Source organism: Triticum dicoccoides, chromosome 3B (genome assembly GCF_002162155.2).
Source record: "Triticum dicoccoides isolate Atlit2015 ecotype Zavitan chromosome 3B, WEW_v2.0, whole genome shotgun sequence".
Classification (NCBI taxonomy): Eukaryota; Viridiplantae; Streptophyta; class Magnoliopsida; order Poales; family Poaceae; genus Triticum; species Triticum dicoccoides.
In genome coordinates this window covers 439,304,141-439,321,681 of record NC_041385.1, presented here as the reverse complement: position 1 = coordinate 439,321,681, position 17,541 = coordinate 439,304,141, and the positions used below count along the sequence as shown (strand labels likewise).

The 17,541-nt window shown below is 45.6% G+C and overlaps 1 protein-coding gene across 1 annotated transcript; it reads right to left on the bottom strand.

Moving 5' to 3' along the window:
• Positions 1-299: 299 nt before the first annotated feature.
• Positions 300-7,692, bottom strand: LOC119276403 (GDSL esterase/lipase At1g28600-like). The gene is made up of 5 exons (XM_037557457.1): positions 7,358-7,692; positions 7,028-7,252; positions 1,363-1,511; positions 964-1,240; positions 300-693 (listed from the first exon to the last, which is right to left on the bottom strand). The coding sequence occupies exons 1-5, from the start codon at positions 7,614-7,616 to the stop codon at positions 416-418; spliced, it is 1,188 nt and encodes a 395-aa protein (XP_037413354.1). The 5' UTR covers positions 7,617-7,692; the 3' UTR covers positions 300-415.
• Between the last annotated feature and the right edge of the window lie 9,849 nt (positions 7,693-17,541).

The following is a 17,541-nucleotide window of genomic DNA, read 5'->3' as shown; positions in this document are numbered from 1 at the left end:
CAAAGCGTGCTATCATGGTCTAGTAGTAACAATGATGGAGCAACTATTTCGATGTAGGTACGGTGGGTCGGGCCTTTGGTACTTCAACTAGACTGAAGTTGGATGGAGAGCTTTGTGCAATTTATAAATCATTTTCTATTACCACATACATGAACAAAACATATGCATCCAGCAAATACAAAATGAAAATTATACACCCGCTTTATCTTCTTGAAAAATCATTTAGTAATTCACAAATAGATTTGTAGGTTGTGTGTCGTGTGAGTAAAATGTGTGTATGTGCTCATTGTAATCTGATGGACTAGAACCTTTTGGCATGGCTACATCTTACCATTAGCCAAATTTTCATAATATAGAATCGTCATATTTCACCCGCAAAAAACTCATCATATTTAAACCATACGTAGTTATAGAATTACATGTCATAAAGGACCTTGTATTCAAGGGAAGAAGCAAGCTCAGTAGTTTGTGGACATGAACTGGTGGTGGAAATTGGAGGCTGAGTATATGAACCTCTTAAAAGGCCATTGGCAATGCCTTTGTATGTAGCTTCTGTGGGATGGAAGCCATCCCATGATGCATATTTTTGTGGGTCATCGCATACCTTGTAGTCTCCATGCCCACATCCTGCAGTTGCGGACACACCATATGGCCCTCCTCCACCGCAACAAGCCATCAAAGGATCCTCTATGCCTGAACAATATTTAATGCAATGCGGAATGGGGGTTAAAGAAAAAAATGTTACACTTGATGGGTCTGTATGTTTTTCTAGGAACTATAAAGAATTTTGTCAACTTTGCCAACTAGCTTGTTAAATGGTCAATCGAAGAGGTAACATATGGATACATGTGGAATATGTTCTCTTTGAAAAGACATTAGAGACTCGCATGTTAGTTGGCAAGAATTTTTTTTTGTCATACGAAGTGTTCTCATAGTAATAAAAATAGAAGGCTTTGAACTCACCAAATTGTTCGGGAGAAGAGAAGATCTCCATGGCAGCTCCATAGTAATCAGCATAGATAATCACCACTCCAGGATGAAGCTTTCGCAGATTTTCCAACTCATCCACAAGAAGTTTGTTGTGGTACTGTGAGAACTCATTCATCCAACGGATGCAACCCGTCTCTGGTTCATAATCTTCCATCTTGTCACTCATGTATGCCGTGAGGTAGGCTGGGATGCACCCAATTGGAAGGTTGCCAGGAACTAGCAACGTTTTGGCACCTAGCTCAACCAGTTCCTGCAAACTCAATTCATTGTGCATTATTATCTATGTACGTCTGCACCATTTCTCGAGTCGGGAATCAATAGTAGCACCGGCGATAACGATAACAATAGCACAAATAGTTCAGAATGACTCACGGCGATAGTAGAAGAGATTTTGGCAATGATACTTGGTGTGAAGGTGTGAATCTTCTCAAAGGGCACCCCATAGAAAAGAGGTAGGTTGTAATCATTGCCCCCAATTTCACCAACCAGGAAGAGAGATTTGCTCATCATGTCCATGCAATCTATTTCATTTGTAAATGTGGTATTGAATCAGTATGTAAATATAACATCTAGTTTAAAAAATAGTGTTCAGGAAGTACTAAAAAACAATATTCTCCAGCATTGAAGACAATGTAGTTTGCAAGAACAGTTTGGACAAAGTGTCAAACACTTAAGTAAGTATTCTACAATAGTGCAGTAGTATAAAGGCTCAAATCAAGTTACCACTGATATATTTTTAGCGCATTAGAGTGCAATCTGGAATTTTAATCTTGGATAGCAAATTGATTTATTTTTAGTCTTATTGTCTCACCGCCAGTTACTGGGCTTTCACAAATCATGTCACAGGAAATATTTCATTTTCCAACTTCTACCCGCAAAGCTATATCTCCTTTAGAACAAACAGCATGTTGTCATAATTTTGGTGGGGGGATCAAGCAACGTAAAGTTTTGTGGTGTCTTTGCTGAAATTTCTACTTTGTGGCTACAACTCAGTAGGCCTGTTCCATAATGACTAAAAAACGGAGATATGGAATGTGGGGCTACTTGCATTCAACTGAAACCATTAGTTGATCATCACAAGAACATGAATACAACATATACTTCTTACCGATGAAATGTTGTGCCTATATCATTGTTCATTAGTACATTTTCTCTTTTGAAGTATAATTGTGTTCTATTTTGGCATGGAGCAAGTAGGAACATATGACCCTTCATTAGTTATGGTCTCTTGCTTCTTTCTTCCAAGCAATTTGAGTACTCCCTCCATCAGGGTCTATAAAACTTGAGTGCGCTTTTAGGTCATCAATTTGACTAACCGAATATGTGCTATATGTCATCAAATATGTGTTACACGAATAAAGTTTTTAAACATATACTTTTGGTCACATATAACACATATTTGGTTAGTCAAATTGAGGGCCTAGAAGAATGTGCATGCCCAATAATCTTGAACAGAGGGAGTATTCCCCATCCATCATTCTTGGAACAACAACACCTTTGCAACACTTCTGCAAGAATTCCCTTTTCTAGATCGACAAACACGTAGTTAAGAACTTTAATAGATTCTCACCACTTTCCCCTAAGTATGAACTATTGTTCAGAGAAAAATTATTCTTCCCTCTATGTAAAAAGTTTTAAGTAAATGATTTGCTAAGTACTGCCTCTAGTAGTGATCTAAACGATCTTATATTTCTTTACAGAGGGAGTATTTCCTAGTCAGCATGCAACCATTAAATCTTACATGGAAATTCATGCATATTTCTGTGTGTTTTTAGGAAGAATGAGTATTGTGTGAGGTGTTGGATTCTAAACCACAACTTGGTACTCAGTTTCTTGACTTTTGTTGTTGTTGTTTTGTCAGCATGTTATTGCACTGAAAAGTATCCACTACGCCATTCTTGTTGTGCAACCAGAGCATCCAATTTGGAAAACAGACGTTAGAGGTTACCAAACAACCTGGAAATAAATTAGCAAGTAGGTATATGCACCAGATATGTCCACTTGTTGCACTTTGTTCTCTTAACGGCCTTCTTGGGAACTTATTATTATATTGTTGCACATTTTTTTTCTACAACTGTTGTTCACACATGACAAGTTGTTAGAACTTTTTACCTATTTCGTTTACTCGGTGCATTTCATTGTTTTTCCTAATATTCAATTATTTAATTTTTGCTCATTGATTAACTTTTAAAAATATTATATCTGGTTACATATACATCAAAACATTCTCTTTTTTTATGCAACTTGGGTAGTGGTTAGCATCAACGAGGCAAAGTCAATGACGAAAAATCGAGCCAACGGCCAGTCTATAGGTTAGGTTCCGTGAGGTGAAGTCGATACTCCATAGTGGTGTTGAGCGAGGACAGAGATGTTGCCTAGCCAACGTACAAAGTGGTATTGTGGGCTCAACAAGGCAAAGTTGATGGTGACGCGAAGCGTCCAAAGATGTATTCCCTCCATCCAAATATATAGAGGTTAAATACATTTGTTAAGGTTGTCTTTGACCATTAATAATATTAATAATATATGAGATGTATGATGCAGAAATTATATCTTTAGAAACTCCTTTCACATACGATTTGATGGTATACTTTATGTAACATGGATGGCATATATTACTGCTCTAATTCGTGGTCAAAGGTAACATCAAAAAACGTATTAGCCCATGCATATTTTTTACTTTTTTTGAGGGTGAGGCCATGTATATTTGGATTCCGGGTACAATTGTAGGACACGAGAACCTAAAACTGTACATCTCCGAATACTATAAGAAACTTTCCGGAGCACCCGAAGAAAGTTTCGTTTCTCTAGATGAGAGTGTGATCGGGGACATACCGCAACTCAACTTACAAGAGAATGAGGTGTTGTTTGCCCTTTTCACTGAGAAAGAGGTGTTCGATGCTATAACGCAAATGAAGCATAATAAGGCGCCCGGGCCGGATGGGTTCCCGGCAGAATTTTATCAAAAATGCTGGCATATCATAAAGAGAGATCTTATTCATATGTTCCATGACTTGTTCGAAGGCCATTTAAATTTGTTTCGCCTCAATTTTGGAACAATTACATTGTTGCCAAAGAAGATGAAAGCTGTTTGGATTGAGCAGTTTAGACCGATATGTCTTCTCAATGTAAGCTCTAAGATCTTTACAAAGGTTGGCACGAATAGGTTGACACAGATAGCCCATTCTGTTGTGCAACCAACTCAAACTGCTTTCATGCGAGGACGACAAATCCTAGAAGGGGTGGTAGTCCTACATGAAACATTGCACGAAATCCATTCGAAGAAACTAGATGGGGTTGTCTTTAAACTGGATTTTGAAAAAGCGTATGATAAGTTCAAATGGCCCTTCTTACAGGAAGTCTTACGTATGAAGGTGTTCAATGAAGCCTGGAGATCTCAGGTGGATTCATTCATACAGAAAGGCAGTGTCGGGATAAAGGTCAATGATGACACAAGTCATTATTTCCAGACACGTAAGGTGTTACGACAGGGAGACTCCATGTCTCATGTGTGTTTAACATTGTAGCAGATATGTTGGCAGTACTTATTAGTCGGGCTAAAAAGAGTGGCCTAGTAGGAAGTGTCGTCCCCCATCTTGTAGAGGGGGCGTCTTCATCCTACAATATGCTGACGATACTATTATTTTCATGGAACACGATCTTGCAAAAGCTAGGAATATGAAGCTTATTTTATACATTTTTGAGCAACTGTCAGGGTTAAAAATCAACTTCAATAAAAGCGAACTATTCTGCTTTGGGAGAGCTAAAGAAGAACAAGACGATTACAGAAACTTGTTCGGTTGTGAAATGGGATCCTTACCGTTTAGTTATCTACGGATCCCAATTCACCATAGACGGTTAACGAACAAAGAATGGAAATGTATAGAAGATAGATTTGAAAAAAAACTGCTGGAAGGGCAAACGAATGTCTTACGGAGGACAGGTGGTGTTGATTAACTCGGTTTTGACGAGTTTGCCGATGTTCCTCCTATCTTTCTTTGAAGTACCGGTAGGGGTATGGAAAATTTAGACTTTTACATATCCCAATTCTTCTGGCAAAGCGATGAGGCCAAGAAGAAATATATATTGGCTAGATGGGATATCATGTGTAGACCAAAAGACCAGGGTGGGTTAGGGATCGAGAATTTAGAGGTAAAGAACAGATGTTTGCTTAGCAAATGGCTATACAGACTATCTACTGAGACCGAGGGCATGTGGGTACAAATCTTGCGGAATAAATACCTACATACTAAGAGTTTGGCCCAGGTGAATCCAAGGCCAACGAAGTCACCCTTTTGGAAGGGGTTAATGAAGACAAAAGTAACTTTCTTTTAACGGGTGAAGTTACTAATTGGTAGTGGTACCACTACTAGATTCTGGGAGGATACATGGCTAGGGGAGACGTCTTTGGCTTTATAATACCCTTCCCTATATAATATTGTGCAATGTAAGGAGGATTATATTACCATAATATTAAACTCGATACCACTTAACATCCAATTTAGGAGATCCCTTATAGGGGAACGTTGAAATGCTTGGTTACACCTGGTCCGTAGGTTGATGGATGTTCAACTTTCAGACCAGGCGGATAAAATTAGCTGGAAGCTAACCACGAATGGATTATTCTCGGTGAAATTCATGTATTTAGACTTAATTAATTCTAGGTCATTGTCGATGTCTTTGCACATATGGAAGATTAAAGTTCCACTCCGCATCAAGATCTTTATGTGGTTCGTCCACAAAGGAGTCATCTTGACCAAAGATAATCTGACGAAAAGGAATTGGGGCACAATTCTGGGCTATATGGAACACTAGAAATTATATAATTTTTAATGGGGCACAATTCACTAATTTTTTGCAGGTTATCTACAGAGCTACAGCCTGGATCTGTATGTGGTCGTTACTCACTCATGCGGACTGCAGAGAGCTTATGGTTATTGGGTGCAATCACTAGGAGACGGTAGCACGGGCTATATTCAACCGATTTGGATGGCGAGCCGATAATAGGCTAGGTATATAGGCATCGTAGCCTGTTCTTTATCACCAGATGTGGCGTTTCCTTGCTTGATGTGGCGCTTTACAGATTTATTTCCTTTTTTTTCTTGTGTTTTGAGCTTTCTTTGATGTTAAGACTTTGTTACTCTTTCTAATAATATGGCTGCATGCATCGATTGATGCAGAGGCCGGAGGTAATCCTCCTTTTTCAAAAAAAATGTATATTTGGATGGAGTGAGTACTAGAGTTGCACAGTTGAATAATAAGTTTCAGAATAAAATGTATAATTAGAGTTTTTAGAGAAGAAAAATGAAAAGTCACCCAGATGCACTTGCTCCAGGTTCAAAGGTAATTCTCTGAATATATTAGGAGTCCAAAAAAACTGATATATAAAAAAAGTTCAAGTCTTTTCTGTGCTTGCAAGTGTTACGTGAAAAGAATGCATCATAGTTCTCTTCGAGCATCAAAATTTATTTTCTCTTCGGGGCAAAAGGTATTCTACTATTAAAAGTTACAAGCATATGAAAGACATAAACTATATTTGCCCTTGTTTTCCAAATACACTAGAATATATTTTTTATGAATTAGTGTATATATCTCGGAAGCACATGCTGCAAAGAACCATTTCATGTAACATTTTCAATCTGAAAGTGCCCCTCTCTCAATAGATTGATGAAAAACGTTGGTTGCTTGTACTACCTCTACTAGGGGCGTGCACGGGATTTAACAATGACCTTCAATTGGAATAATAATATACTGTCTCCGCCTAAAATAAATGTCGCTAATTTAGTAAAACAGCGACACTTGTTTTGAGACGGAGGGAATATGAGTTTTGTGACTTCAAAATTATATCATTGAACTTTTTTAAATACGAATTCAACGGTATAAATTTTATAGCACGTAACTCGTGTTTTATTGGTAAAACTTGATTCTGAAACTAGCGTGTGCGCCTCATTCGATGGAGGGAATACTGAAATTACTTAGTAAATGAGGCTTAAGGCCCGTGTCAAAGCGGAAAAGAGAAGGGGTTGAATTAGCATACCGGCGACGCCGCCGGGGCAGAGCAGGCCGAGGAGGTCGCGGAACCACGCCATTTCCATGTCAAGGTGCACCGTGTCAGCCCGAAACGCGGGCACTCCATTCTCCCAGAAGAAGTCCGGGCTCAGCGCCGTGGCGCCGCCCACAGCGAAGTTAGCACCGCCGGTGAAGTCCTCCGCGCTCCGCCCACTCATGTACGGCGGCACGAACGGCAACCCCAGCGCCTCCGCTGCGGCGCACGCGACCACACAGATTTCAAGTCAGTATACATACTCTTGCTGCAGCTGGCTCTGGCTGGTCGATAGATCGAGCCAGGCGGGTGGTCGTGCCGTACCGATGAAGTCGATGATGAGGCGGCCGTTGGAGGATCGACCGGTGGCTTTGTGGAAATAGGTCTCGCCGTAGGGCAGCCTGGTCGCGGCCTCGTAGGAGTCATTGCCGTAGAGGTAGAGCAAGTTTCCCGTGTCCGCCAGCGAGTCCCCGAAGCTGAACACTCGCGGGTAGCACGCCGGATCCTCCCGCGCCTGCGCCGCCGCCGCCGCCAGTAGCAGGAGCGCCGCCACCATCGCCGTCATGGAGGCAGAGGAAGGCATAACCTTTTTCTCCCCAGTGGCCCGTGGGAATGTGGGAGTGGACGGGGAATGGCTCCACGGGGGCGCCAGCCAAGGGAAAGAAGAGGACGCGACGTTTTTCACCAACCAAACTCGCTTTCGCGGGGCCATCTGCGATCTTCACCGGCCACTGGCAGATGATGCGGACAGCGCTGAAAATTAGAGGTAATTGCATCTATAGTCCTCGTACTTGCTGGCTACGTTCACTTCAGTCCTGGTACTTGCGTATTGCATCGATACGGTCCCGGTACATAAAAATACGTCGTCAATATGGTCCCTGAACTTGAAACGCCAGTCCTGGCTCTACACGTGCACGACGTACACCGTACTCCGTTGTATGCCACGTCAGCCAGGGACCCACCAGTCAACTCGGACCCACCCGTGGGAGTGGATAAGGCTGTAGCCGTTTCGTCCTGGGGCAAAAAATCCCCAATTCCGCTCCCGCAATCCCTAGCATCTCGTCACCCAAATCCTCCGATGGGCGGCGCGAGCGTCACCTCCACCACCCTGTCTGGCGGTTCGGAGAGCGAAGACGGCGGCACCTTCTCTGCGGCGCTCGTCCCCGGAGGTGGATCGAGTCGCAGCTTGCTGGCGCGGGCTTATCCGCAGGAGATTTGGCGTCGGGGCGAGCCTTGTCTCCGGCCGGAGAGGAGCCATGTCATGCTAACGCGCACTCCATCCATGGATGCGTTTGAGGCTCGCCACCGCGGGCTCGTCCTACTGGCCACTGCTGTAGGAGACGGCGAGGAGGCTCTGACGCCGGCCGCACTGCTGGCCGCCATCCAGGAGCGCTTTGGCGTGCTGCCGTCGGAGTTGAGCATCGAGGTGGCCTGCCCCCCTCATGACCTGTGGCTGTTGTTCTCAACGGAGGAGAAGTGCACGGTGGTGCTCCAATCGTCGATGAAGTTGAGGTGCTGCCGCCGGTGGATCAAGTTTGAGCGCTGGGTAAGAGAGATTCGCGGCACTCCGGCTGCTCTGGAGTACAAGTGCAAGCTTAGTTTCGAAGGCCTTCCCGATCAGGCGTGGTCGAAGCAGTCAGTGAAAGGCCTGCTGAAGGACTTGGGCGGAGAGCTGATAGAGATCATACCGTCGAAGAATCGGCGCGAGCTGGAGGTAATGGCGTGGCTCCGTGACCCATCTAAAGTTGGCAAAGTGGTGGACGTGGAGATACCCGAGCCTATGCTGGCATTGTGCACAGATCCTCCTCCACAGTCGCTTGAAGAGTTCATCGACCGTGAAATGGCCTCGTCCTACGGTCCTTCGTCGCCGAGGAAGAAGAAGACTCTGTTGTATCCTGTGATCTGTCACATGAAGGAGGTGACTGATCGTGGTCCGCTGCTCGTCGAAGGCCTGCCTGATGCATGGCTGCCGAATGAAGGGGAGGACCTGACTCGCAAGCACCGATTCAGCACTGTGCTTGGACAAATCGATGGCAGTATCTGTGATTTCTAAGGTGTAAAAGAGTCTGAACCACTATGTATGTCTCAAATGTAGTCTGTGAACCACTATCTATTTTAAGTGTGTCTTTTGTGAACTTGGTATCTAATATTCAGTAATTGTGAGACTATGTAAGACTATCTATGTATTGTTGAGATGATCTTCTAATATTGTACCTGTTGTGTCATTATGTGCTGTGAAATATTATGTGCTTTGTCAAAATGTGTTGTATCTTACAAGTACATTACATACAAAAAGTTACTCATCTGGAGCATGATCATGAACACAATCTGCATACATAAGCTGGAGTACAGAATCTGCATATATAAGGTGGAGTACATTCCATACTAAAAGTTACTGATCTGGTGGTAACAACACAAAATACATGATCTGGAGCATGATCATAAGCAGAACACACAAAAAAAACCATCTACTTTCCTCGAGCTTGACCTGCATGTCTCCTGTCCTACCTTAGTTCATCGAACATGCTAACTTTTCTAGGTTTTTTAAATCCTCTCATGTTGTTACTTGAACTTGGTGCACTTGAAGTTCCACTTCTCTTCATTTGTGATGGTTTGGACTGACATGCAAGCATCCTATGTTCCTCTGCCATTGCTTCTCTGATTTGTTGGGCTTCCTTCTTGTTTCTCTCTTGCACACATGCCTCAAATCTTGTTTCTTCCTCTTGGTTTCTGTTGTGCTCCCAAGCTTCCTGCCTTGATGCCTCCTGTGTTTGGAGAAATAATTGCCTTCTTTCCAACTCTTCAGCTTGATTTATAAGGAACATTGCCTCCTCTACATCATATGCAGTCCTACAAAGTCTCTTCTTCTCCTCAGCTATTCTTTTCTTCTCTTCTGCTCTTTTTCTTTTTGCCTCTTCTGTTATTCTTTTCTTTTCCTCCATAACTTCTCTTCTTTTGTCTGCCATGGCTAGTTTTTCCTCTAGGGCCTTCATTTTCTTCTCCTCACTAGCTTTTTTCTTCATTTCAGCAGCAAGTCTTTTCTGTTCTAGTACAGCTTTCTTTCTCTCCTCAGCAGCATTTTTCTTGGCAAGTAGTTCATCTTTCCTCCTTTGAGCAGATAAAATAATTTTCTCTTCCTCCTCCTTTAATTTTGCCATTGCTGCATCATACTTGGCCTGATCTGCTATTTCCCTTCTCTCAGCTGCAGCCCTAAGTTTGGCAAGTGCTATCACTTCTCTTTTCCTGTGAACATCTCCTCCTTTGGTTGCTGTGCTGTGTTGAACTGGAGGCTGTGAGAGGAATTGCTCCTGTATGAAAGCACTCTGAGGCAGTGGCCCTTGCACAACTTCTTGGACCATCCTAGACTCTCTCTGCATTAGTGTTAAGGTAGTTGTTAGTGTGTGCAAATTATGTGTACTTGGTTTGGTTTGGTTTGTCACACCTGCTGTTTCACATACCTCTTGTGTCAGTGCAGCTAAAGTCTCTGGCTCATACAATGGTGGGACTTGGTTTGTCACACCTGCTGTTTGAAGATTAATCTCCTGCGCACAAGTAACACATTAGTACACATTAGTAAATTATTCAATGCTATGAGAAGTACATACAGTACTATTTGGAGAAGTAGACACATTACCTGAGTAAGGCCCACAGTTTCTTCATCAGAAGATGACACATCAGGTTCTGCTCTAACTTTATTTTTTTTCACTTTTCTTTGGTTTAAGTCCCAACTTCCAGTCCAAACAGCCATTTATGTTATGGCCAGCACCACCACAATAGCCACAGTGTATGACAACACATGCCCTTGTGATTTGCACTCCTCTTTTTCCTTCCTTCTCTTCTGGTTGTTGTCTTCTGTTTTTTGCCCTTCTTCCTTTCTTCTTTTGAATTGGTGGTGGTAAGATTTTTCTGCCTTTCATCTTTGCCCACTCACTGACATCTTTACAAGGCATAACTATGTGCTCATATGCTTTGCAGTAAGTTGCAATGGAGTAACATGAGTTAACCCTAGACTCGGGTGAAATTTTGTCATACCTAAGAGCAGAAACCCCATGACAACAAGGTATACCTGATAAATCCCATCTTTTACAACTGCACATTTCCCTTCTTGTGTCCACACTGAAATCAACTCCTCTATCAATCACTACAAACAGTCCTTGTCCAGCTAGTGCAACTTGACAAGTTCTAGAAAATTCCACACTCTTCTCCAGTTTCTTTCTTATCTTTGGACATATAGCACCATGCCAGTTCAAACTCTCTTGCTGCTTTGCAAAATTCCTTCCCATATTCTGCCCTTTGATCCTTTGGATCATGCTTATGATAGGCATTTCCCTAGCCTCCAAAATATATCTGTTGAACACCTCACAATTGTTATTTAACAGCACATCACACTTGGGGAAATCAGTCTGGTAAGCCCTAACCCAGGTTTTTGGGTCCAACTCCGCAAGCCAATCATGAGCCTCTTGGCTGAGCACTAACATCTGGTTCATATTTTCCCTAAATCTACCCTCTGTAGTACTCCTAGCACACTTCCATAGTTGATTTTTCAAAGCTTCTCCTTTGAAGTTCTTGTTGAAATTCTGCCACAAATGCCTCACACAAAATCTGTGAGGTGATAAAGGAAACAACTCTTTAACTGCCTTTATTAAACCCTGCATGAAACATATCACAGAATTATTTGACATAAACATAACTCTTTATTTGACAGAAGCATAGCACAGAATTATTTGACAGAAATATAGCACACAATAAGTATTTGACAGAATTAAAGACATACTTTTTGCTTGTCTGACATGATTGTCCATAACTCAGTGTTCACAATTCCTAAATCTTGCTTCAATGCAGTTAGAAACCACCTCCAAGCTTTGGTGTCCTCACTCTGCAGCACTGCATGTGCAATAGGAATAATGCAATCATTGGGGTCCATTCCTACTGCACTTAACAGAACACCTCCATACTGTGTCTTTAAGTGGCAACCATCTAGGAAAATGATTGGCCTACAAGCACATAAGAACCCCCTCTTGCATGCATCAAAAGAGAAGTAGCACTTCTGAAATTGTCCCTCTTCTGACAGTCCAAGAAGGAAAGTACTTCCAGGGTTTGATCTCCTCGGCTCATTTGCATAGTCCCATAGCAAGTTGTATTGTGCAATCTCATCTCCATATATGATATCATATGCAATCTTCCTAGCTCTCCCCAGCTTGCCCCTTTTAATTGTCATGTTCCAATCATCTTGCACAAAAGCTGCAAAAGCCTTCAATGATAATTTCTCACATGCCCTGATTTTGTCCACATATTTGTGAGCAATGTACCTAGCTGTAAAGGCTGTAACTTGCCACTTTTTCTCACAAGTATGTTCCCCATTAAATGTTTTCACCATGACAGAATTTGTTCCATTATCCCAAGATGCATACATATACCAGGGGCAACCCTTCTCACACTTTGCAGCAAGCCTGATTTTGTCATTCTTTGGAAATGTGATGTTAACTCTCTCTTTGCAACTATACTCTCTCACAGCTTTCCTCAACAGCTCCACAGAAGAGAACAACTGCCCTGCATGGAACTTAGGTTCTTGCATGTTTGCTTCTGTGAAAGACTTGAAATTGAATTTCATCTCATCCTCATCTGAATCTGGAGCATTTAATTCCTCATCTTCTGAGTTGCAATCCTCAACCACCTTCTTCCCTTTCTTGTCATGCATTGGTTGCAACTCCTCCTGTAACAGATCATCATCTCCATCCTCCAAGTCATAGTCACTATCCACAATCTCAGGTACATAATCACTGTCTGAGGAATCTGAGTCTGCATATTGTTCTTCCTCCTCTTCTGTTTTTCTTCCCCTTGGTCTCAACTTCACATAGAACTGTTGAGTGCTTTCAATTTCAACACTTTCATCCACAACACCACAAGAAACATTGCTCTCACAGGGATCTTTGTTCTCAGTTGCATTCATTTCCTTCTTCCTTGGGCTGAAAACAGGAGGGATTTGTGCTGCTGGATTAGCCACAACATCATCCCATTCTGCTCCTCCTCCAGAAATGTGGCTATCTAAATGATCCAGGTATATCATTTGAAAGTGGTGCCCTAGATTTATCTTTAGATACATACAGTCCACATCAGTATCATTAGCCAAAAGCCGTGCAGCACCTTCATTTAGCTGACAACCAGGGGGCAACCAATAGATATCTATTCTACCTGACATTTCATAACCCAATTCCTCGACTATTTCTTCAAACATGCTGAAATAGGTGATGTCCTTATGACAGTAATCAAAGCAAACCTTATGGCCATCCAGATAGCACCTATTCTGCCCACTCCCAAAGAAAAAGCCTCCATGGATCACCTCAACAGTGAAATATCCACTTTCTCTATCTGAAAAACAATAAGAACATCAGTTATTTCAGATAACTGAACATTAAGAACATAAATAACTCAAACCCTAGAATAATTTCTGCAAATTTGCATACAGTCCACATACTCATAGAACTAGCATGGGCAAAACGGCCTAATCACAGCAAATAAACATTTTTTCACCCCAATTGTACATCAAATCGACCCAAGAACACTGGGTACTGACGTACCGTACGCCGGAGCCGCCTCGCCGTCGGGCCGCCGTTGCCGGACCTGCATCGCCGCCAAACTGCGTCGACTCCTTTCACCGGGCGTCCAACTTGCTTCAGCCGCCGCACGCAATACGAACAGAGGGCGCACGATACGCCGATCATCCGCCGCCGCACACCATGGCCGCTAGGGTTGCTCTCTGCTCGCACTCCTCTGTTTATCGTGGGGGGGGGGAGAACAGGGGAGATCGAGACGTGAACAGGGGGCAATTTGCGAAATAACGGGTGGGGCTAGAGCTGACTGGTGGGTCCGAGCTGACTGGTGGGTCCCTGGCTGACGTGGCATACAGCGGAGTACGGTGTACGTCGTGCACGTGTAGAGCCAGGACTGGCGTTTCAAGCTCAGGGACCGTATTGACGACGTATTTTCATGTACCGGGACCGTATCGATGCAATACGCAAGTACCAGGACTGAAGTGGACGTAGCCAGCGAGTACGAGGACTATAGATGCAATTATCTCCTGAAAATTATCAGTGCGCCTCAAATGATTTCGGGTTGGGACGGTAGGTAGGGTCTGGCTCAAGTCAATGGCTTCTGTGTCATCCATGGAGTGATTTTTTGGGGGAACATCATCCATTTTTTTTTATATGAGAAGAGAGGATGGATAATGAGCACCACGATAAAGAAGCCCCACGCTTCGCTCGTTCCTAAATTGTTTATATGAGATGAGATTCAAAGCCGGGCACACGCGGCGGGGAGATACGAAACGGGTGCACATGGTATTCCACTTTATCATAGTGCGCGGGAAAATTTTACTCTCTTTTTTTTAGAAATCGGACTCATGTGTGCTCGTGCCAAAAGGCGGAACTGCCACTTTATGTCTGGGAATTTCCGATCCCTTGTAATTTAATCATGTGTAACTCTATCGCTTGTAATTCCATATACCACGTCGCTCCCGCGAGCGACCGAGGGGATAACCCTAGTCGCCGGCGCGCGTTCCCCCTACCTCCCCTCGCCACCGCATGTCCGCGCCGCCGGGCAAAGCCCAGTGGGTGCTGGCGGCGGCGGGGCCCTTTCTCTCCCCGCTCGTGGGGGCTCGGCGCCGGCGGGCGCTCCCGGAGGCGGCGCGGCGCGGATCCGGGGAGCGGCGACACTCGGCGCCGGTGTTGCGGAGCGGCATGCCAGGCGTGGAGGGCCGGACGCGGTGGTTCCGGGTGATTGCATGCCCGGGTTGGCGGCGGCGGCTTCGGTTGGATCTACCCCGCGGACTGCGGCGGCTCTGTTCGAGGCGGGCCCGGGGGCCGTTCGGTGGCTCAGGCGATGGTCGACCCTCTCTCCTCTGCTCTTCGGCTGGTGTGCGTGCCGGACGGTGGCGGCTTGCTGGTGGATGTCGGCGACTTGGCAGGGGTGCCGTTGGCTGGCCGGTGGTGGTGGGGGCGAACCGAGGAGGGAGGCAGGGGGCTCCTGACCGTGCCGATGTCTCGGTGGTCCTTGTCTCCGGTGGAGCGGTGCGGTGGCTGTGGCGAGAACGAGGCCGACGGCTGCTGGTGCCCCTTCCCTGCCTGGATCTGGCCGGCTGGGCCGCCTTCCCTTCCCACCAAAAGGTCTGTTTTGGGGTTGAAGGAGGTGCCTTCTACCTCTCACTGGTCGGTGGCATCCATTAGTTGTCGTGGTGGTTGCGGTAGGGTCTTGGATGCCAGGGCGGTGACCTCAATGGTGGTGGTCGCGCTGCTTGTGTGTAGGGTGCGCGGTTCAGGTGTGGGTTGGTCGCTATGGCCATTTGGGCGGCGTGGCGGCCGATGCTTCGGCGAGCGGTGATGTTTCGAAGGTGGAGGGTGCCTGCCAGGAGAGACCCCCTGCTCGACTTCGGTTGGGCCGACGGCGACGGTGTCCGCGGGCGTCGTCTCCTTCCTGAAGACGTCGTCGTGGCTACTCTCCTCCTTCGGATGGTCCGGGTGAAAACCATGATCCTTTGGATCGGGCGGCGACGGCGCTTCGGTGTCGTTCTCCTTCTTGAAGGCGCCGTCCTGAAGGCCTCCTCTCGCCGAGTTCAGCTTCGTGGTTGTTCCTTTACTTGTTGTATCCGGCTTTGGGTGTGTGTTGTGTGGTGGTGTGGTGTGGTGTTGAGTTGTTTGCGACGATTGTAATCGGTGATGTTGCTTTATATATAAAGCGGAGAAAAACCATTTTTCGGTAATTCCATATACTACGGACGAGTTTATCTGGAGAACATTCGTTGGGGGTGAATTGCCAGTGAACGCCCCACTTGCCATGTCAAAATAACTATTAGTGTCATGCGTTTTTGAGAGAAATGCCATGTAAGAAAGGTGAAATTGTCATTATAGGAAAGAATTGCCAGCAACTATTTAAAAAAATGCCATCCAACGTGATCCGGATCCAATGATTGTGGGCGGCGTTCGCTGGGACAGCATTCTCAGCGAACGTTCACACATTAGCATTTTCATATACTCAAGCTAATAACTGATTTTTGCCTCACATGCAATGAAGTCCGCTGCTTTGGCATTTTCCTTAACAGTGAACATTTTTATCAAATTTGGGTTGGAAAATGTCCATAATGTTGAACCTAATGAATAATTACAAAGATACATGTGTGTACTACTTGTATAGTTGTATCCTTTTCTTTTCGCTGAAAGGCATCTTGTGAAGTAGAGTTGCCGAAGTTCCTCTAACTCATCAGCCAGATATTCCCCTTGCCCATGCTAGACTTTCCCAACGGCAAATCGATAGATGTTACCATGGGGGTACCTAACAACAGGTGGTAGAACCAGAAACTCAAGATGGAGGCCAGGGGCGGATCCTGGTAGGAGCTAGGGTTCTACCCGGTCTAGGGTTCTACCCGGTCTAGGGTGTAGCTTGTAGGAGAAGGAGGGAGGAGGGAGAGGGCGAGTGCGCGGCGGCCGGCGGCTGGGCGCCGTCCTTGCGGCTAGTGTGGCGGCGGCGGGAGCAAGAGGCGGCTAGGGCTTAGGGTTTCCGGCTCCTCAGGGAGACGGGCAATAGAATTGTCTTATTGCTTAATTCTCAAAAGAGTCTTACAACTTGTTTATGTAACCACGATGTAAAATAAAACTAAGATAACTTGTGGGCTAAGCCCCTAACTAAGCATGCCCGGTGGGCCTCCTACGGGCATAAGACTGCCCGGTCATAACATCTCTCTCCGCCTGTGCACACAGCTCGTCCTCGAGCTAAAACTCTGGATAGTGTTGGCGGAACTCCTCGCGCTGCTCCCAAGTGGCTTCCTCCGCCGGAAGTCCAGCCCACTGAATCAACACGTACCACACTCCGCGGAGTAGCTGGGCCTGCAACACCTTCTCCGGTCCTGGAAGAAGACGCCCGTCAGCGGTCGGAGGAAGCGCGGGAGGAGCCGCAAGTGGCTCCCCACGGAAGGGCTTGAGCAGCTCCACATGGAAGACGTCGTGGATGCGAGCACCCGCCGGAAGCTAAAGGCGGTAAGCCACCTTCCCGATGCGCTCTAGGACAGCAAAGGGCCCGGCATAAGCGAGGACCCAGCTTCCGCTTCGCGCATGGGTCCAGTGACTGCGTAGAGCAGTGAAGAAGACGCAGCCACACCCAATCGCCCACCGCGAACTCCGCCTCGCGATGGTGGCCATCGTAGTAGTGCTTGGCCAACTGCTGGGCCTGAAGGAGGCGTTGCCAGACCTCCGCTAGCATCTCGTCACGCCTCCGCAGAAGATCCCCGGCCACCTCGGTCCGAGCTGTGGCCGGATCGACAGGTAGGACCAAGTGATAGGAGGTGTTGTAGCAGTACTCCGCCCACGAGAGCCAGTCCACCCATGCACGAGGACGATCACCTGTGACACAACACAAATACATGGCAATCACCTTGTTGACGACCTCGGATTGGCCGTCCGTATGAGGGTGGAAGGCCGTGCTCAGGCGGAGCTTCACGCCTGCCATCCGGAAGAGACCGC

What these genes read in the sequence shown, in the direction of transcription:
- LOC119276403 (XM_037557457.1), bottom strand. Translation starts at nt 7,616, where the DNA reads ATGCCTTCCTCTGCCTCCATGACGGCGATGGTGGCGGCGCTCCTGCTA. An exon ending in CCTCATCATCGACTTCATCG is followed by an intron (nt 7,253 to 7,357) that starts GTACGGCACGAC and finishes CGTGCGCCGCAG; the next exon opens with CGGAGGCGCTGGGGTTGCCG. An exon ending in AAATCTCTTCTACTATCGCC is followed by an intron (nt 1,241 to 1,362) that starts GTGAGTCATTCT and finishes TTGAGTTTGCAG; the next exon opens with GAACTGGTTGAGCTAGGTGC.